The following is a 22,960-nucleotide window of genomic DNA, read 5'->3' as shown; positions in this document are numbered from 1 at the left end:
TATTGAAAGTAAGCTTTTGAAAAAAGGCAATATATTTGCATTCTCTGTTTTTCTCAAAAGCCCAACCTTTCCTAACAGGAATTTACAGGTTGACGATAGAAGCTCACATCCCGTCTTCCACTCTTAGACACAATTATTTTCCTATACCATAGTTTGCTTACTACATATTTTACTTCTAAAGACCCCTCAAGGAACCACAGACATTGTGTCCTCCCTTACAGCAAACTATCTTGGCCTGAATCCAAGGGAGCTAGAGGCATCGTGATTGCCTTCTGCCTACATCTGCCTGTCAGCTTCAGTTATTTCAACAAAACTTTGTGCACGTATTTTAATGAAAAGTATTTGGAAGTTAATGCCGTTTCCAAGCACCAGAGGGAGCTCAGAAATGAGCTTGAAAGGAAACTTTATCAATCAATGACAAATATCAAATGTCAAAACAGTGGTATTTCTTTAAAATTTCGGTGTGCAAAAATGTTTTCTATTTCATCATGTGCCACTAGTTTTCTAGTCATACTTTAATTCTATCAGTTTGGTTGACCCTATCCAATATTATATCCAAGGACATAATACAAAACAAACCTGCCAAATTTCTCCCCCTTCTTAATCCTATCAGAGGACTTAACATCAATAAACCAGTAAATAAGAAAAGTCATATCATGACTGGTTAAAAAAAAAAAAAAGGCCAGAAATGAATTTAAAAAGTATTTTCCTTCTGGGATTCAGTTTATACACAGTTGAGAAAAACGGAAAACAGTGCATGTGATAAATGGTACTTATTTGTCAGCGTCTGAAATCTATCCGCTGCTTTTGTTAACTAAAAACTGATTATTATTTACTCTATACAAATGGAAGTTTGATGTTGGTAACATGCTGTCTAATACATAATTTAAAGAGCATGAGATAAAGTTTGAAGCAACATTTAATGCTTAAATATCTACGGAATTATATGCATTATTTTTAAGTTAGTAAAATACAGATTATCACATCAAAAACATAGATTGCAATTCCATCTTGATTAGATCAAAATATGTTTCACTCCAACCCTTTCTGAATATTTCTTGTTAGCCAATATGTTCTAGAAGCATAAGTCTCAGCGCCTTCTAAGAAGTCCTACATGTGTGACTGCTTATGGCGGCGTAACAGCTTTGCTACAAGCTGTATGACTTGAGAGATTTTGAAATGCAGCTATAACTTAGTTATTTTCTAATGAAATTATAGAGACCAGTAATACTGCCAGACTACATGTTGCCCTGACATAGTCATACACTTTTTTATTAATAGTTTAATGTGTAAGCGTTTACTTACTTTCAGTTCTTCTTCCATTTCAGATATCCTTCTTTCTAGAGCTCTTCTTTCCTAAATCAAAAGATGTGTGTTAACACTGAACAATACTATTTTTAAAAAATTACTGCTTGTAAATACTGTGGTAACAGTGAAATACTTCAAGTTTCAAAGATCATACAACCAAAAGCATAGTGTGGACAGGAAACTTGTGATGGCAGTGATATATAGAAATTTTGTCAATATAGAATTTTAATATCTGAGGAGCAAGAGCTGTAGAAATGTACATCAAATCCTACAAAATATACCCCTTCCTTTACACAAATTTAGACAGGTTTTAAGTACTGTTTGTTTGGACTTATTTTTCATGAGCTAGGCTTCCATAATAGCTTAATATACAAGAAATGCAGAAAATTATCAGAAACAAACAAGAATATTAAAAGAAACAAGCACAAAAGCATAAGCTTTCATAGACAAGCAAACACAGCTGAAACATGTCTCAGCTCAGTGGGATCTGTCCACGCTATAAACTGCAACGTAGTGTAGATACACCCAGATTTACATTAAAGGAGTTCAGCTATGTTAAGACCACCTGCTTCTTGAGCAAATGTTTCCTGATTATTTTCTGCATTTCTAGTATAGTTTTGTTTTCTTTTTTTTTTTCTTTTTTACCTGAGAAGCAGGAGAAATTATCCTTTGTAGAGAACTCCAGGTTGTTTTGATTACACCGATTACAGTACCCAAGCTAGCTTATTGAAAGTTAGCCTAGGGCTTTCTATACTATGCTGCAGTCTGCGGTGCAGACACACTACCATATTTCTAAAAGACGTTATTTTTTTTTAAACCTAATTTTCAACACATCTGACAGATGAATAGCTAATACAACAGACTTCAGGGGCTTATAGCTTGATTGCTTGCTTTCCTGTGTCAGACAATGCAGTGTGTCTCATTTAAAAGCAGCTGCGGTTATCAGTACTCTACATTCAGATGTTTCCAAAGTGTGAAAGGCAAAAGCAACGGATTATTGCGAAGTGGACATATGCATCTGCATACAACGGTGTTATGCAAACAGCAAGCAGCATTGACTGAGGTGTGTAAAACTTTGGTTAGATCATACCGCCCAGTAGATACTGACTCTTGCCGGTCACCTTTCAGATATAAATCATTTGAATTTAGTTTAATCATAGTGCAGTTATACCCCAACATCTTCCCATTTTAGCAAACAACTTTAAAGGTTTATCGAAGTAACAGATTACTGCAGTTGTTAGTACTTACTGTACTTAACTCCTTCGAGTTAAGACTTTTCCCATAACAATACTGACTGACAGTAATGGGCATAGTAAGTACCAGCAAGTTAACTGCAGTAAGCAAGTGACTAACAAAAAACCCACACCATCTTACATTACTTAGAATTTTACTAGCTTTGTAGAATAACGTGTATTATCAGTACTCTTATATTAAGCAATATTTGACGATTCCTGCAATTACCAAAAGATGAACGATCAAATAAATCTCAAAATTTCAGATGGTTAAAAATCATTAGTCCTTTTGATGCATTTGCTTAACTAGTATGTTGAGCTTGTCTAAGAACAACTATTAGCAATAAAAGCCAATTAAATAAAATCCTTATTTCATTAACTTTGTATTCTTCACATTATGTAAAAGAAACATTTAAATGGACTGGCCTAGATGTAAGATTTATTGTAAAAAAGTATTGTTCTGATTAGATGAAGCTATGCTTCTCTTTTTCCGGAACTGCTCACTCTTTTACGAACTGGAATTCCTGTTGAGGAATGCCAACAAAATAACACATTGCAGGTTCACTGGGAAGATTTGCCAATATTATTTGATTAGTCCTTGGACTCAAAGAAAGGGTTTGAAATTTATGCAGTCTAAAATTTTATGATATACTTCAACAACTCTATAAGGTACGACAAGGAACATTTGTAACCCTCAAAATGAAAAAAAAAACATGCTAGTCTGTCAGCTTATAAAATACAATAGCTCATTTGTATTTATCAAAGCAACTAGGAATCACAGTCTTGGTGCAGTGAGATTGAGGTACGGGAATATACACAGGTCAAAAATCGACCCCAGAGTTATAAAATTATTAAGAAGTAAACCCAGATGTATACACCTACACATATTTGGAAGTTCAGTAATACCAAAAAATATACCTCTCCACAACCCAAATTCCCAGATGATAAATTCGAAATTTGGGCGAAACTGGTTAAAGGTACCTAGAATTCTGATTCAGACTGAGACCTTGCGGTTTGAGTTTTATTATCATATCATATGAAATTCTGCAAAGGACTTTCAGTGCACTTTTCAGAGTGGCAGGTCGTTAATGGAACCATTATTTTTGCCCATGTAATGCTAGGACCTTGCATCTGTGATCTGATCTATACTCCCATCCCCATGGAAATAGCCCCTTTCTGGTGAACAGTTCTCAAATAAACAATATTGACAATGCATCACCAAATGACATTGTGGAAAGCCACTTCTGAAGGCTGCGTTCAAACAAAATTCAAAGGCAGTCTTTTCTAAATTTTATTCCTGTGCAATTCTAGGTTTAATAAATGTTCCCATCTTCTTCACCAAAAAGGTATGTTTCAGCTTGAAAATGTCATAGTTCAAAGATGCCTTCAGGTTTTTCTCTGCCAGCCTTTTATTTCTTCCAATTTATTCTCGCCACTTTACTTTTCCCCTCCCCTTTTCTCTGTGTAATTTATTTAAACATCTTCAGGTTTATACTTTATTTTAGTGAAGTCATATACTTGGAAAAGTATACTTAGAAAAGCTCTACAATTTGTTTCTAACTTTTACATTTATGTTGTTACATTACACATTAAAAAGGTGTCTTTAAAATTATTCTTAAAGATCCACAATCTGAACTGAATTTGGTAAGCTTATTTCTAGAGATCAGCAGCTGAGAATCCTGCTTCACTCACTTTCAAAGTGAAAGCAACTCCAGATTTCAACACCACCAAGGGAAATACAATCACAAATAAATTCCTGTTTTAAATTCTTGTCTGAAAAGAAGTTTAAAATCATAAAATACTAAATCTTGTGTAAATCATGTTTCAGCCATACAGCATTATCACTAACTTTATTTTTTTACCTGCTCGCTTTAGTACTAATACATTTAGGAAGAGTAACATTTCTGAAAGACATTTTGCTGTTGGACTAAATGTCTTTACAAAAAAAAGGTGCAAAAATTTCTAGTACAGCCAATTGGTTTAATGCAATGGCCTATTTTGGGAAAAAGCAAAGCGGTAATTTAAAACTGAAATAACGTCTAGCTATGCAGTACTGAATGCTCTGCAGTATGGAACCTATATAGTAATGGACGCAGCTAAATCTATGAAATAATTAAATGTCCACTTGTGTGGCCATGATAGCAAGCAAGAAACCAATTAAAGCTGCTGATGAAACTTTTCTACTGATGAAATCACTGTCTACAGCAGGATGCCAAAAATCAAGGAGAAATTGGTGCTAAAAGGCCGCTGCAATTATCTGGAGAGATTATTAAGATAAAGATAATGGAACTTCAGGAAGTGCCTGACAGCATTTCTGCATCTCCATGTGCTCCTATAAAATCTACCAAGTGTTTGTTTATACGCCAGACAGGTTTGTAGAACTAAAAATTGTTTTCTAAACCTCATATACTGGAAAGTAAACATAAAAGGCTAGCGAATGTGAAGTTTACCGGGGATAAACAAATGTATACTATATCACCTATTACTGTCAAAGTTCATTTAGTTTTCTTCCCATTTAAGTGTCTAACGTGTCACTGCAGGATCAGGGGAGGAGAAAGGAACATGTGGACAGGGTCATGAAAGAAGCCAGGACCACAACAAAACCAACGTAGTTTGCTTTACATTGCTGCGGAACTAAACTTTTGTAGGGACGGATTTTAAACTAGCATGAAACTACAGCTTAAAATCATCATGTATCCAACTTCTGAAAGAATCCCTGCAGTCTCTCTCACATACGAATTTACTACATGACTCATTTCCCATTCAGTTTAGGGTTGTCTCTAACTCTGATGCCCATCTTCTCACACTGCTTTACTCATTCTCCCCCCCGCCCCAGTATCATATTCCCCCTGGAAAAAGTTACAGTACAAGGAAAGAGACAGATTATGGTTAATTTTATATCATTAGCAGGTTTAAGGTCTCACGTATGTGAGGTAGAAACAGCTACTTCATTACCAACAATAACTGGTAAAACAACACGCATGCCTCTGGAAAGCTCTGAGAAAATTAAAGTTTCTGAATGTTGGACATGCATTAGAAGATGAGACACACTCTGAACCTGATTAACCCTCTGGAGTGCCAACATTGTTTTTGATGAGATGAAACAAGTGGCAGATCCCTGGAGGGTAGTGGGATTTAGAACCTGGTTATCATGAACCAACAGGCAACCTGAAGGCAATTCTTAAGAGTAATTCCATCTCACAGTATCTCACATTCATTGCCACTTTGAAACCTAAATTCCCCAAATCTTCTAAAAAAATGCAAGTTATAAGAAAAGCTTCTGTTCCCACTAAAATATATCAAAGCCAGGGGTTGCAAAACAAACTAAAACAAAGCCTGAATTGGAGTACTTAAAAGATCTTTGGCAGAAACTCACCCTTTTCTCCATTTCCAAGAGTGATCTGTCAGCAAATCTTTCTTGTCTCTGAAACACAAAATTAATAAAGACATTGGTACTTGTTCTTAAAACAACATAAAACTGAGGAAAAACAATTCAATTGGACATTTTAGTATTCTGTCTGAAGTATGTCTTCAAAAGCCTTTTAAAGTGTGTTCAGGGAAGTAACACTGAAATAAAGAAGAATGCACTGGACTTATCATGCACTTCCTCTGTGACCACCCCGAATAATTTAATCACAACATAGCCTTTGACAAATAGGAGTAATATAGTATTTCTATCTAAAAGCACTAGAAAACAAACATCTTTTTAATGCACTTCACTGATATTTATGGGGACGCTTAAGTACCTACACAGGTAAATTGTGGCAAATGTGCTCTGAGAATAGGAAACGTTCTTTCGACAGCAATTTAAGATGAATTTAACTTTTGTGTACATATTTGGTATTACTGTATGCAGCACTATTATCTGACAGCAGTTATCTGTAACTGGAGTGCACTATTTGCTTTTCAGTTCTAAGATAAAGCTATCTAAGCAGCCAGGAAGAACTGGCAGGTTATGCCAATCTGCCAGCAAGTTTATGGATTAATCAATCAATCCCAAACTGGCAGTTTGAATATAAGCTTAACAGTGTAGAAAGTGTTTATCCCTACCCTGCAAAGAAGTTAAAAATTCATGCTGGCAAGAACCACTTGTACTTAAATAGGCAGGAGGCACTTTCACACATTTTGTTCAGAGCTGAAGACCAGAATCCTGCGCTCTTTTCTCTTTAGAAACAGAGAGGTACTCTTCTTCGCTCCCATCTTTGGATAAGAAACAAAGCTGATGCCTAGTAAAGAGCTGCCTATACCCTGGGGTGCTTCTACTTTGCTATCTACCCTGTCAGCTAAGTACAGGCTTTTCTGTTTCATACAAACCTGAGTGGTCTTCTCCAACTGTAGCTTAAGATCTGTAAGTTCCATGTTGGTATCATGTAACTGTGCTTTCAGTTTTTCATTTTCAGCTAGAATCTGTTCATAAAGCTAAAAGAAAATATTCATTTAAAAAAATACCAAATAATAATTCAGTGAGATTAGCTGAAAAAATTAAAAACCATGATTGAGCTGCATGTAAAATGAACAAATACATTAATAATCTAAGAAGTTAAAACCAGTTACAGATTTTAAAGATGTTTAGAATTAGCAAGCACTTCAAAGAACTGTTACCAAACATTTCTAGAAACAAGTAACTTTGCATAGGGAGCACGTAACTTACCTTACACATACAAAAAAATACTTGCCACTTTTTTTGCTTCAGACTTCACAGATTAGACACCACAGTAAACTTTTCAACAAAATCCTCCTCTATTTTAAAGCAAGATCTAAACCAATTTTTACATCATATGTATGTAAGCTAGCAAACATATAAAATAAAAGGCGTCACATATGTATAAAGCAGTTTTAATGATACAATCAACTAAAAAAATAATATGATAGTATTTGTCATAAGAAATGGATCTTGGCTCCTCTGGATTTCTCCCTTGAATTGAGAAGTGGAAAAGCCAGAAGCTGGTGTGTAATATGCATTTTCCCCCACTGTAGTGGCTGCTCTGCTCCTCCATTCAGCTGAGTTGCTTTAAGCAGCATTTGTGATAAAATGTGAGATTATTTCCAGACAATTTCTGAAAAACAATAATAAAGTTCTATTTTCACACCAAAATTATTGGATCAGATACCTTTTTAAAATCAGTGCTATCTTCTTTTTCTAGTCTACTGCAGTACGGTTTTCGATCTTCAAGGTAACTTTGTGACCCTGATCGCCCCTGCGCTGAATCGTAACGATCACCTGAAGACACGCTGAGGGATCCTGTATCATATCTGTAAAAGAAAAGTTCTTATTTTTCTTTGCCTTTATGTTGAAACTGAGAACACTCACTGTACCAAACATTGTGAGTTTGCTGTTACCCAGCTGAAAACAAACAAATGCAATTATGTATTTTAGTTAAGCTACTGTCTCCTAATTTGATGCAAATCTAATTTTTATATTCCCTCAGTACTTCAAGATTTTCTGTGTGAAAAAGTTTTCAAATTGCTCAGTCTGCCAAGTAAGTGTCTGCCTTGTATGCAGAGAAATCTTCTAAATTAAATTATTTAATTCCAGCAAATATTTACATGCCTTGAAGGACTTTATATTAGCTTAGATACTTTAATTCTTCTTTATTTATAATGTAAATTTAAAAAAAAATGCATTACTTTAACTGAAGGGTTTAAAAAAAGTAATCTCTAAAATACTGGTCTAGATGAATTCTCCACGTTTTATTAGAGAAACCAAGGAGATTTCAAAACTATTTGCTGTGAATTCCAGTATTTCAACAGAAGCAGTTTATGAAACAAATCTTCAGCAAAGTCTTTATCCTACTAATCACTAAATTACAACCAGTATTAATAAAGTTTAGAATAATGTCACCCTGCTCATTCTTCACTGATCGGGTGCTGTAATAGTTCTATTTAACAGATTTTCAGCACAGACAGAACATAACAAAATCTAATAATTAATTCTAAAGGTCTAAAAACAAATGAAAACTTTTTTAAAATGATTGATATTTCTGCATTTCCTTTTTAACAAATCTTAAGGAAATCTGATTTTCAGAGGCTGTAGGACTTTTCTTGAGATTCCTTAGAAAATTTTCAGTAGGGTATTCTAAAAGAGAGGCAACAAGAACCTCTTGTCTTCTTTGTAAAAGCTGACTTCATACTGAAAAATTGGTAGGGAATGGTACTGTACCCACTGTGTCCTACAAAACGCCCAGCCTGCCTTCAGTGCACCACACATACAGAGTTCAATACATTCTCCAGAATGGAGTATCCCACCCACACATGGAAAGAAATATTCAGAACTGTAGCTTTACAACTGTATTTCATACAAATGTTAAATATCATTAACGCCTTTTAAAGCTCAACCCAGCTGACTACTGGGGTTAAGCTGAATTTGTACATAAAGAATTTAAAATAAGAATATGTGAACAAAAACTGTAATGATTTTGAATTCATTTGTTTAAATTGCACATACCTTGAAAGGCTATCACTCTGAGGTGGGGAGGGGTAAAAAGAGAGAAAAAGAATAGATCAAGTCAATAATTTAATTAAATAAAATATATAACAATTTGTGAGCAAGTGTAGCCAAACAGTTATGTTAAATGCACACACTATCCAACAGTATGTATTATCTGAACATTGTCAAGCTTCAATTTTGTTATGTCTGGAACAGAAAAGAAATATGTGCTAGAATGTGCTTGCCAAAATGTGATTTACAAGGATGTTAACATTACACTCTATAAGTTTGGACTGTCCTAAACACTGGAGTCATTTCAGCAGTCGGTGCATTCTGCAACTTGCCTCCCTGTTATCAAAGGCATCAGAACCGTGTTCCCTGAATTCCCTATGCCTTGTTCCTTTTCTCTAACATGAGCAATAATGTTTTAAAAGGTCAACATAATAATGACTTCAGCTTAAAATAATAATATAAAATAAGCTACAAGATCATTGTTTCGACATAGCTCGATGGGAAACAAGCTACTATACCAACAACACAAGGAAGTACTTATTAGACTTAATTTAAATGACATAATTTCATTCTTTATATTACTTTCATTCATTCATTCACTCCAGGTGAATCCACAGGCACAAAGTTCACTCACTTTACTTGACAAGCAAAATTTAATTAGAAGTGATGACTTAAGAGTGAGGGAGTGCCCTCTAAGCATTACATCAGTCATGCAAACTTTTTTCCCCTCTGGGTGGTCAATACAGATTCATCATTTATTCCAACTATAACAACAATCTTGAGTGAAGACATTTCAGTCAAGAAACTCTACTGATGTATCATCACCTGGACATCCTCCAATGTTATTCACCTAGCAGTGGCTGAAGCCTCCCCCACTGGTGGGTTTTTAGGGGGGTGGTGTGGTTTGTTTGGTTTCCTTTTTTATAAGGAAACTGTATTTTTTCAACTTGCATAGAGGAAAATAGCCACATTCTCCACAATACACTCAGTTTCCCCTTTGACCCCTTGAAGTGCATTTACTACACATAGGATATCAAAATTATGTGCTGTAGCCTAACCACTCCTAATGAAACATTGTTATTTTCTGTTAAGACCACACATAATGCTGAGAACTGAAGAGATTTTGTAGAAAATGTCACAGTCAGGTGGCACGCACCTATACATGGGTAGTTTTTAAGCTACTGGCCACAATAAGATTAGCTTCCACCTAAGTACGAGTCTTACCTTGCGTTATCGTATGTTCTGTTATGTAAGTAAGATCAGTGTGAGATTACAGAATTCCACCATGTAATCAGTGACCTACACAAACCCCTTTTCCACTGCTTCCTTCTCACCTCAACAAAACAGAGAAAGCTTTGTCCGTAAAGACTTTAGGTTTTCTTTTTTTACCTGGAAGGAATGCTATATACAGAAAAATGCTAAGCTGGTCCTTTTAAACTTTACCTACAACGTAGGACAGCCGCCACAAGGAAGTAAACCATTCCTACATTATTTCTTAACAAATACACTTTCTAAAGGCTGTTTTTCTTTGCTTCTAGTGGACTCCCCATGGTGCCGTGGGAATGTGAAAACTTCCCAGATCTGCATTCCCCTGCTGCACTACAGCTTCCCAAACAGAAAGGCAAGTTATTAACACACACAGACCATCTTAGAAACAAAATTTTCCAGCTACACAAACAACAGGGGGACAACAAATGAACTGGCAAGGTAAGAGAGCACTAATTACTAGAGGCAGGAAAGCACAGACGCAGCCCGTTCCTGTTCTCCTGGCTGAGGCTGGGAACCTGAAAAGCTGGAGAAGGACTCCGTAATCTTCAGAAAACTGTACATCAGTGGTGTCCGCTCCCTGGAAGCTGTGAAGCCCTGCTCCTGCCACTCAAGCACCATCCAGCCTCCACACCTCACAGAAAGAGCAGAGCATTTCTCAAGCACGTGCCTGTTCTTCTTCCCGTCACTTTTCACAAAACATATTTGGTTTTTTTGGTTTGGTTTGGTTTTTTTTAGCACAGTCTTAGCTGTTTTCTTTCTTTATTTTCCCCTTCCATTTCTGTCAGTTCACCTCAGTCATAATTTTTGACATTTGACAAAAAAAATTGTGAAGAGGTGTAAGTCTACAAACTTTGCATAAAGCTTGAGAAGAAATGATGCCAACGCAGATATCCCCGTGCATCCAAATCACAGGAGATGGATGTTCTTCGTAGTCACGGAACTGAGCAGACTGAGCAGCCACAGTTATGTTGGCAGCACACAAACAGTAATGAAAAATTAAAACATCCGTACCCTTATCTACACAACCTGAAACAATACTTAGTTCTAACCCTATGCCATCAGTCTATACAGACCATAAAGGTGCCCCAAAAGAAACTGTGTATTTGAAAATGTACATTAAGATTCTAGACAGGCACATTACATTTTAGTGAGGTTAGGATAATTAAAGTATTAGTCAGGTGGAATTTTCTGTACTGTTATAAATGAGCGTTTCTGTAAAACTGCCACAGCAGTAAAATGAGAAACAAAATTTGCATACAGCATTTAATCAACACTATTAATGCCAGTTTCTCATGTTTATTCCCACAGAATTAGAAGGCCTAATGGCATTTATTATCCTAATATTGCTAGCTTTCACCTTTCGGAAGTCACATATCTGATCTCTAGTAAAATAAAATTTCAGTCCATTTAATTATAACCTAATCCCAGCTGTAGTACCTATTCAAATTCTTTTTTTTTTTAAATACATCAAACTGAAAAAACAGGCTTCACGGAAACACTTTTTTACTAAGAATCCTTCAGTTGCCAAAGTGATCTTCTGACTTCCTTAGTTTTGAACTGCTATCCTACAACTTAGTTCTAAGACTATCCTTCCAGCAGGAACACCAATTTCCTTTAAGTAACATGGCATATTTTTTGCGAATTGAAGAAATTCTCAGCTCTTACCATTAAAAAGCCCAAATAAAATTTCATTAGAACATTCTCCAACTATCAAAGTGCTTAGCAAAGTCTGACTTCTCTTTAATAGCTCTCCTTTATGGACAAATGATCAGCTAAGAAGTCAAAAGACAGTTCTGAAGAGCTGAAGAACAAGAAAGCACAAACTGAAATCTCACAAGACAGTTCTTTCAAAGGTCTCTGAGATGAATAAGATCATAATTTCTCTGGTTCCTTAAAGATTTCAGGCTAGAAATTATTTTGTCTAAGGTCCTTTAATTTTTTTTGTAGCATGCACCCATGTGCAAGGCTTGTTCTTGACCTCCTCTCTTTAGTTTAAATTCTTGAGTTACTGCCAAAGCCCTTGGAATTTTATAGTTACCATCTTCTACCTCTGGCTTGTAGCTTCACCAAGCAAAAAAAACAACAGCAGCACCACATAAGGGAGTAACAGAGAATTTCAGTATTTCCAAAGTTTCTGTCTTCTGAATAGCAGTACATCAGCACAACTGGAAAAGCATAAATATTTTCTGAATGTCTTTCATTATAATTCTAGTTTATTCATATCTCTTTCCTTTTCTCTTCCTAGAACTGAAGAGGCTTATAAGCAAATAATGAGTTTCTACAATAAAGCATGCAAGATTTGTGTCAAAGTGAAAGTAGATTTAGCAACTGCAAAAAAAGGAAAGTGCAATTTCTTTAGGCATTTAGAAAAAAAAAAAAAACACTTTTTGCCATGGATTTGGGAACAAATTGCCTTTTAGAATGTTCAAGATCTATTCCATTGTTATTTTTGTAAGGTGGCACAATACTGCACTGTCAAAAGTAATGTATTTAGTTCTCAGTTTATCATTGACAAATGCTAAATAGTTGTTTATCAAAGAGAGAAGTTACTTGAAATCTACATAAAGTCTTAAATCTCTGATAAACTGTTTATATGCAAAGGAAAAAAACACCTTAATATGAAAACAATGAAATTATTATATACAAATTTTAAGATATCTCATAGTTAGCAGGATTATAATAATTACAAGCCTAGGATGTTTTTTGCAATTGTGATACTATACTGGGCATTCCGTAGTAGGTTTGACAACATTTGAAAAGAAAACTTAAAAACACATGAAGTACTTATTTTGATATTCTACTCACTTTCGCTCTGTTTTCGTATTTTCTGCAGCTGATATGACAAAAGAGCTTATATCAACAAAGCAAAATCAATTTATGTTGCTAGGTGACAGTGAACTTGGTTCACACATTCAATTTATTTCAGAGCTCTCCATGAACTCAAATCTGATATTATATTGATTTATAATGAAACCAAACTAGCAAAGTCTTTTGTAGGAAGTATACAGGCTAGGAGAATGTTTTGACTCCTAAGTCAAGCCATGGTTAGGCAGGCAATCCCACCCCAACACACCCACCCTTTTAATCATAGATCATATTAATAATTTTGGGCCTGATTTACCACTATTTCACTGTAGTTTGATATGAGTCTAATTCTATCAGAAGAACCACGTGCACATTCTACCAAATGAATTTCTACAGAACAGAATACAGAGTAATTAGAGAAACAGGACCACGCATTTATGTTAACATGACACGGAAATAAAAATTACAGCAAAGCAAAATCGCACAGAATGAATCTCTTAACTAAAATATTTAAGGAATGTGTAATGGAAGCTTTTACAAACAGGAGAGAAACATCACTTGAGCTTTATTCCTTATTAATGATTCTGTAGCGTGTTACTCCAGGGTTTAGGTCAAAAGAAATACGTTCTGCTGTACCATTTTATAGTACAGCTTAAGTCACTACTTTCCTTTTAACTCTTCTTCATCTCACTGTCATGCACCATTCAGTTCATAAGGACTTTTTTCCATCAAATCAAGCCTATTACAGTGCTTTCCACTGACTTCTTAACAAGACTAATAATACTGAATCAGGATGTTCAGAAATCCATTTTCTTCAATGGAGAAATCAGGTACATTGTGCTCTTCAACCTTCAATGCTTCATTATATTAACTTCTCATATTATTTGTTAATTACATTATTGACAACACTGAGTTTAATTTTAAAAGGTTTTAATTAGTGTGCAATAAGTCACTGGGCATCTTTTATCTGAACATAACAGAGCAGATGGAACAAAGACTTTTGCAAGGTAGAAACGGAAAGCTCCCTCCAGTAACTTGCTGCAACATGTCCCTGACCTATGTGTCAGAAATTTCACCTACATTTTCTGTATGCTAATTCTGCATAATCAGAATGGAAGAGAAAAACATCAGTTTTAGACATTGTTAATACATTAAAAATTGTTATTGAAGGGGAATGGCACTGAACCATAGCCACAAATTGTGAATCAGAAAGCACTCAGAAGAAATCTACCGTAAGTACTCTTTTAATTGAATCCAACTGCAACAAAAATTTTATGCTTAAAATGTGTCTGTTAGAAAGTTAATTAATTATCTTTTTTAAATTACCTGAGTTTCTTTCTTATTTGTTCCTTCTTCTGAATCGGACTGGTGCTCCTGTTCATTTTCATCACTCTGGTAAAAGAGGCACAAGAGGACAAATAATTAAACTGTTGAAAGCTTACGGAGATTTTAAGGCATTCTAGACTTTTAATATGAAAACCTAAGAGCAGTAGAATTCTACCTAACTAAAATGTATAGAGAACGTGTAGGATATACGATGAAAATTCTCAAACAAATACATGCTTTCAGCACCAGAAGGAGAGGAAACAGAACTTAGCATTCGGCACATGGAAATCTTGCTTTTACAAAATTACATACTGATCCCATGACAAAGAAAAGGGAAAGGGAAGTGGCTGAAACATCAACTATAACCCTTCTAATCTGACAGCAGTTCTTTTAGTTGTAAGTACACGGCTATTTGTAATGTTTCAGATAACGAGTGTCATTCTTACAGCTTTGGTATGCATGCAATAGAGGAGAATTGTTCAATGATTATTTTTTCCTTAGATTCTGATTAATTCCTATTAAGTTATGGTTATTACAGTATTCTAGAATTCTTTTTAGCATTATCAACATAACTTAGACTTAATATTGATTTTTCTCCTGAAAGCTTCAAAACAGATAAACAGAGAACACGTGACTTGAACAAGCATTAGTTTTTCCAGAACAATTAGTTATATACTGTATTACTCTAAACTATTCTCTGTTTTAAGAATACACTATACACATTCCATCTTGCTACAAGCTAAGGCTACAAATCAGCAATAGCAGTCATTCACTTACATCTTGAGTCCAGAAAGAAACTCCTGTAGGTCGTCGTTTTTCTCTTGGTCGCCGCCTTTCCCTTATAGACTTAGTCTGCGACTTATCTTCTTCCTTTTCTTCCTCTTTTTTGCCCCCTTCTGTTAATAACAACTTTCTTGTTCATTGAAGTATGACACAATCTAATTTTCTGAAAATTTTCTGAAATACTTCTCAGTCTTTAAAATGCTTACAATTAACGTTTTTACCCGAAATAAATTCACTAAAGAGCTTCTTACCACATACAGGGTTTGCTGTAATATACATTCCTCAGACCATAGCTCTAAAATATTGTAAATATTGTTCCAATTGGTGAATAGCAACTGCAAAATACTAATTCCATCTCATCCACATAAACAAAATGTTTCAATATAATAGCAATACACTACAAATTGGACTTAAAATTCAATTTTCAAAACTGTCACATAATAATTCAAACAACATGTGTCAGTAGATGTATAAAAGTACAAAATAAGAGAAGATAATTCTTCACCATTCTTCATCTAACAAGGTTATTTTAAAAGTCTGTTAAGTCCTTAGAGTCTGCCTTTTCATCACAGTCCTTTCCATTTTCCCCTCTGAGTGAGAATAAAATACGATCTCCTAGATTAGATTAATACTATATTACAGATTTCCTTTTTCTTTAAAAGAAATGCAATCGCAATTCAAACCCAACAAAATACCTCAGGATTGTGTTTGCTCCCCTCTATGTTTCCAAGCAATTTGTAAAAAAAAAAAAAGAAATTAAACAAACCTGCCCAAACCAAAGTTATTTACCTATTATCATGCACTCTATTCAGTCTGCTATTCTTTTATTGAAGAAAGAAACCACAGATTTGAGTACAGATCAAAGCATCACTTTCAACTTAACTTTACCATCACTAGTCTTCAGAGGTAAATAAACATTTTACCGAGAAGCAAGAATTAAACAGAAAAGAAGGAAATATAAATATTCATGGTGAACATATAACTTTCCTGATTAAATAAATGATGATTTTTCCTCTGGGCTTTCAGACAGTAATGTATTTCTCCTCCTAAAGTCATAATTTGAAAAAAACTTGCTGTAGCTAATATTTAGTCATGAAAATCTTTTCCATAAAACAGTCTAGAAAGAGTTTCCTACAGTAAGCATGCATTACCAAGGAATCTTAATCCAAATTTCAGTTCATGTTAGGACAGAGGGAAAAAAATCAGAAAGCATATCCTTGAATCTTAGCCCCAATAACTTCCTCAGAAAATACCGGTCTAGGGAACATGGCAATACTGCTATATACTTCATGGAGATTTGATCAGTGAATGATTTAATCTTATCCTCTGTATAACAAAATTATTAATTTTGATCAGTAATCCTATACCGAATCAATAACTTGAATTAAAGTATTTCTCCCATGTCAACAGCGGAATGCCTCTGAAAGAGAACAGGAGATCACACTGTATGTCAACAGCCTCCTCCTTTGGCAGGCAACTAATCAGGCACAATATTTCTGAGAATTATAGCAGATGATTCACATTTGAAATGAGGGCAAAAACTCTGTGACATCAGAGAAAAGCTTTTGTCTAACCTCTGAATCACACATTTGATCCTCAGCTTAAGATTAGATAAACCAGTTAAAGTATCTGGAAGTATGGTTACATTAAATATTCTGAACTAACACCACACTACCGCTAGAAGTATCCCCTTCCCTCCTTTGCTTTCAGCTGCTCATGAAACCATGAGAGGTCCTTAAAACATTAAAGCATCATTCCAGTCCTTCAATGTGGAAGGACTGAAACAAAATCCCAGCTATTTAGCAATTATTTAATCAAGTAAAATTCCTCCTCAATACCTGCAAGTATTTAAACTCTGAAATGTGATATTTTATTATAGTTGCTGTGTTAAAGCAGAAATGAAAGCACTATGTGGATACTGACGGCAGTATATTCAATGTTTCTATGACCCACCAATGGAAAACCCAGATTCACACACTAAACAGCTGCAAAACACCACCAAGTACAGAATTTTTTTTTCCTCTCTATAGGCAAGTTTTGGAATTTCTTACAGAAGATGAAGTAAGATACATCCTCAGTGGTCTTACATATCACACCCCATTTTGAACTATCTTTAGAAACATAAGCTGCCCTTAGTCAACTAAAACAAACAAAAAAACCCCTTTATAAACAGTACTCCTACCTCTCTCACTTTCTTTTGTTCCACTCCGAGAATAGGCAGAAGTTATACCTATAAGGCTGTTTGGTCTGTTTAGTTGACTTGAAGTTGAAAGAGAGCTAGTGGAGGTGGAGAGCGAAGAGGTGGATGATGAAGAAGTTGAAGTTGAAGTCGGTCTATAGCGATGATACGGCTATTCAGCAGAAAAATGTCAAAATTAATTTACAAGGGTTAAACAAATATAAACCACAGGCTAGTAAAACATTTAAATATATAAATAATTCTTATAGTAGTACCAAAATTATAATATTGTAGTTGGAGTTAGGATTCATATAATTTCTCTACCTAAAGAGACCCATCATGAAAATACCTCTTCAACAGTTCGGGAATATCTTTGTCTATAATCATCATCTTTAGTTTCAGATTCTTTCTTTTCTTCTTGTTTTTCTTTGTCTTGCTTTTCTTTCTCTTCTTTTTCTTTTTCTTCATTTTCCTGTTCTCTGGTTCGTGTGGGACGACTTCTTCCTATAGTTTTTTCAGCTTCTTGAAGATCTGTCAGTGTTACACCCTGTGAAAACAGCAGTCAGCAACAACATTTCAATGTATCACTCATATTAATGTAGATGATCACATTATATAAATACATATCTTAAATAGAAAATTCAGCTGAGGAAAATTAATTCTATCTATTAAGAAATAAATTTTACCTATATATTCTACCTATAAGCTTTTCTCTTGAATCTCAGAACCAAACATCCTTCTTTGATTACTGGCAAACATTTGACCTAACGTGATCTACCACACATTATCAGTTATTTAATTGCTTTTTGTGTTGATAATGTTTTAATACAGTAATTCCTTGTAGTTTGTCCACTGTAAAGGTTCAGCAATACTTGGCCTGTGGTTTGACCCTCTCAGGGCTCTGGATTAGTATCAAGAGGTGAAAAAGAACTCCAGTAAGATAAACCTCTATCAAGCAGTGTAGATCTCTCAACAGGAAAGGTAACCAGAAATATTTGAGGGGTTTAAAACTGCAAAGATTTAAAAATAACATCAGTAAACAATGTAGATCTAGACTTGGCCTTAAAGCACAAAAGGACGATGGTTAGAGTATTTCTTTGTGCTGTTTTATCCAGGGACTATTTGCTCATTATTCTCAGTTTGTCAGCTGACATAAGAAGAGATGGGTAGACACACTCCAGGAGTGTGGTAATTGCTCCACTGCCCAAAGAACGTTCAAAGACCATTTAGAGATAATCTATTTCACTACGTCACGTCCTTTCCTATGTCAGGATTGCACTGGTTGCAATTCAATATGAGGTAGTTCTGGCAGAAATTGGGAAGAACCACCAAATATATCAGTATGTAAACTGAGAGAGGGAAATGTTGAAAGGAGACATGCAGTTAGATTCGAGATTATTAGCAAGTAACAAAAAACTCTTCCGTGGTATTTGTCCATGTCCACGCAAAGTAGGTTGAACATATTTTTTTCTATGCCATGGATCTTATTAGCTATCTATATGTTGATCAGCTCAATCGCATTATCTTCAATAGTCCATGCACAGAAAAAAGACTTCAAAATGGAAGTAAATACAGTATGCTATGCCTATTTCTCAAGTATTAAGTCTTCAGCCAGAAGCATATAGCTGTTAGTTCTTGGAGAATTAAAAGTCTTAGATTTAAACATCTACATAACATCAGATACAATTACTTGAGTAAGCCATTTTACCATAATGCAATCAAAAACTTCCTTTCAGTGGAGGAGTCTGTGCTTTCAAATTTGTATTAAGTCACTCTTCAGTGATTAGAAAAAGCAACTTTCAGTACACAATGAAGGGTCCTAAAGCTTTCAGGGAAGAATGGAAAAAAAAAAAGAGGCTTTATTTCATCTGATACAAGTTGTTTTATACCAGGAAGACCTATCAGTTTATTTGGAGCTTTATTGGGAAATTACAACTTCACTGTACTCAGGGAACTACATGGGTATGTTTCCATAAATGTAGAAGCTGTAATAAAACTATACCTGCGTAGATCTTCTAGACTGCCTTGCTTGCCTGGATCTAGCTTTTCTTTGGGACTCTGACTCTTCATCCCGGACTGGAGTGAGGTATGATCTAAAGAGTTAATTACAAACAAAATTGGCAAAAGATAATTTTTGTACAAATGCATTAAATGGTCAGAAAAATAACCACAACACAATATGACTGAAAACCAAAGCAGTTAGAAGAAAATTTTTAACTATATAAGATGGATTACATTTTAGACATTTCATCCATATCACAATGATCTATTCATAAAGATAGCAGCCTTACAACTCAATTAAAATACACAGTGGTTTCCTACTTAGATTTGTTATTACCATTTTGTCTAAAAATAACTTAAGCTTTTTCACTACTCTACTAACATAGATGTAGAACAACTCAGAGATTCAGCCAGTTGCACATTTATACATAAAACGTGTGTGTGTGTATTAACATAGAAAAAACTAAATGTACTGCTAATGCAGAAAACCTAATTATACTATCTATTGTATCAGAGATTAAAAATCCTTGAGGAGGTGGTTACCATATTTTCACATGAATCATCCATGCTTTAAGTAATCCAACCCCCTTTGAAAAAACTGTGCTTAAAAATAAATCCTCATGAAACCCACAAAAATCCTGCAGAGTAAGCAGGTAATCGTAAGCAAAGCCAAAAGGCTACTAGAGAAGGCATACAAGGTCTGGACTCTTTAAAGAAATTCTCCAAGCCAGGCAACTGGGGTAAAAAAAAATTATAGAGAGACACTACACATGCATAAATTTATTTTTTGTATGTTTGTAATATATATATATGTATGTAAAGCCATCATTAAAGAACTTAAAAGTTTCTAATGCATTTGTTGATTTTCTATTACAGAATATTCTGGGGATGCTGTTATAATTTAACATTTTAAAAAAATCCTTAGATTAGCTAAAAATTAGAAAAATCTGAAAAAGCAAAATCAAAAGGCTGCCAAAAGGTTGCTTAAAACACAAAACTTCTCTGAGCTTCTTTAGATCATAAAATTAGCTACATTAAAAATAGTACAGTCAGATTCTGTAATATTTTATGATTGTCTATACTTTTTACATTTCATTAGTTAAGAATAATTGGATAATGATTCAATAATGAGCTAATGATTATGTTTGAGAAGCCATCACCTATTAACACTTAAATCATTTATCTATGGAAAGAGCCGTTCTTTGGTCACCGAATTATGTATTTGTCAGCCTTAGCACATACCAAAAACAGTTCTAAAACAATTCGAAGCTTTTAAAATAAATTTCGGTTACACAGACCTATGGATTACTATCCATGTTCTATCTCTACTAAACAAATTACCCCCAAAACACAGGAAAATATTTATAAATAGCTGCTATATTTACAAATGTAGAAACATCCCCTACCATATTATACAATCAGCCCAGAGTCAGATAAAAGCAAGGAATTTCAGGCCAATTGCAGGTATCTAAAACGTATGTAGTACATGCGCATTAGTATACACACACTAGTGAGAGCAAACGAGACAGCAAAAGCCTTAATTCTAAATTTCCTTGCTCTTCTAGCTCATATGAGACTGAAATAGCATTTGCATTTTAAAATTGGAATTACTTTTGAAAAAAAGATACATTCTGTTGGGTTTGCTTTTGCTTTGTCAGGTTCAGTCAAATTTCGCTATGGAAAATGGACTATCCTACATAGGCCTAAAGCGATGAAGAATCTTTAAATGTTGTTGCTGCCTTAAGTGAACCAAAAGAATCCACGTTTCTTCTGTAACTACGAACAGCTTCATTACCTCTGTGAACACACAGAGATACACACATCTGGCACTGATACAGGAGTTACATTTCAGAACTGCTACAGGAGCAACACTGAAATCTGAACTTGCATTTCAGCAGAAGGGTTAAAGGATAAACATAAATATCCAGAAGATGAAGAACCCAGGGAAAGCTAACAGGAATTAACAACCTTATGAAATCTTATTTATGCTTCCATAAATAGCAGGTAACAACTCTTTATGGAAATGTAAATATGCACCAATCTTAACTCATCCTCCACGTAAGTGTAACAGAAAAAACACCGTATTCCTAAAATGAGATTTACATCAGATTCTTACTCATTCTTCATACTGAATACTCTTAAACTATTGCATTTACAACTGTATATTACATTTCAAATAGAAGAGACCCTAAATGATGTAATGAAATAAACAGAATGTGTTGGGTTCAATACTCTTTTCTCAGTAGTGCCAGGCATACAAAATGACTGAAAAAATGCTACATTTTAACTTACTAGCATACTGCCAGTGGCACAGTAGCTCAATCAGCAGCAATGCACTTATAGGAAGTAATTAATTATTGATTTTCTTATTTTTAATTCAGCGGTTTTGCAGTTTCATTATGGATATTTTTAAGAGGACTCATTTAATCTATTAACAGAAATACAAATACGAAAATACTGCATACCAAATGAGAACTCAAAAATATACAATATCAAAGTTCAAATTTCATGAATGGTCTCTACCAGTAGTAAGCTCTTACATAAATTGAGGCACATTGCTAGCTGTTTCAATACACAGGAAGCAAGCAATACTGCTTTACATACTGTACTATCCAAATTCGTGGTAACCAACACATTCCTTTAAATAAGAAAAAAAAAACCAAACCAACTTTTGTATAAGAGCAACATTACTCTTAGGACCTTTACACACCTCCGTCTCTCCCTGACCTCTGATGTTGAGGACACAGTGCCAGAAGTAGCTGTAGTCATGGCTGTGGTAGTGGCTGTAGCATTTACAACAGATGGTGCAACAGGAACGGTCACTGCTGTAGGAACACTGTCCTTTTCTTTCTCAGTACTATCCTCAGCCCACAAACGATTTGAGGTACTACAGCATAACAAGCAGCAACACAAAAAAAGAGAAAAGGAAACAGCTAAACAATGAAAGCACTTTACTAAACAACTAATAACATGTAAATTGAGGGATGGATTTTTTTTTTTAAAGCAAACTGAGAAATGTCTCTACTATGAAAGCTCAACTCGAGCTATTCAATTGAATAAATTAAGAATTGAGCAGTTCACAATAATTGAACTTTTATTCTTCACACCCTTCTAACATTGGATTTATTCTTTTATATCAACATGGCTGTCACTTTGCAGTAGAAAGCCATTCACAAGTTTCGAGCCAAATTGTATAAAATTAAAACAAATTTAACAGGAAAGTGAAAAAATCCAGAGCCCCAGGATCTACTAAACAAGAACGCATGCACATACATAAGCACACAGTAGACCTGACAAAAAAAAAAAGAAAAAAAGAAGTGTGCTGGTGCCATTACCTGCTTTGTACACCTGCTGAAGTAGAACCCGTTGTACTCTTTGCAGTAGTGTTTGTGCTGGCAGGCAGTGTTTTCTGAAGACCAGCAGAAGAGGTAACTGTTGACGCAGTACTTGGAACATTAGAACTAATCAAATCGTCTTGTCTTCTACCAAAGGAGCCACTGAAGGAGAGACATGTACAATGGATGCATTTGTATTACTTATGTTTGCTCATTGAAATATCGCAAAGCTGTGAATGATCCATTAAATTCCTGCCTGTGTAATCTGTGTCTCAGTTGAGTC

General features: G+C 34.8%; 1 protein-coding gene across 6 annotated transcripts in view; it reads right to left on the bottom strand.

The window, feature by feature from the left end:
* PPP1R12A (protein phosphatase 1 regulatory subunit 12A) overlaps window positions 1-22,960 on the bottom strand; it is a 125,264-nt gene that overhangs the window by 8,102 nt on the left and 94,202 nt on the right. For 2 of the 6 annotated variants that reach the window (XM_082308246.1, XM_082308245.1), the window contains exons 13-24: window positions 22,678-22,839; window positions 22,053-22,229; window positions 19,344-19,434; window positions 17,691-17,888; window positions 17,345-17,513; window positions 15,157-15,275; window positions 14,380-14,445; window positions 8,986-9,002; window positions 7,652-7,793; window positions 6,855-6,959; window positions 5,917-5,964; window positions 1,306-1,356 (exon numbers count right to left, since the gene is read on the bottom strand). In XM_082308246.1, coding sequence (XP_082164372.1) covers window positions 1,306-1,356; window positions 5,917-5,964; window positions 6,855-6,959; window positions 7,652-7,793; window positions 8,986-9,002; window positions 14,380-14,445; window positions 15,157-15,275; window positions 17,345-17,513; window positions 17,691-17,888; window positions 19,344-19,434; window positions 22,053-22,229; window positions 22,678-22,839 — 1,345 coding nt within the window. The other 4 variants (XM_082308241.1, XM_082308243.1, XM_082308242.1 and 1 more) reach the window with 4 other exon arrangements.

The sequence above is a fragment of the Platalea leucorodia genome, assembly GCF_965183815.1.
Source record: "Platalea leucorodia genome assembly, chromosome: 4".
NCBI classification, from domain to species: Eukaryota; Metazoa; Chordata; class Aves; order Pelecaniformes; family Threskiornithidae; genus Platalea; species Platalea leucorodia.
The sequence above is the reverse complement of the archived record's forward strand: the minus strand, read 5'-3'. Positions and strand labels throughout refer to the sequence as shown.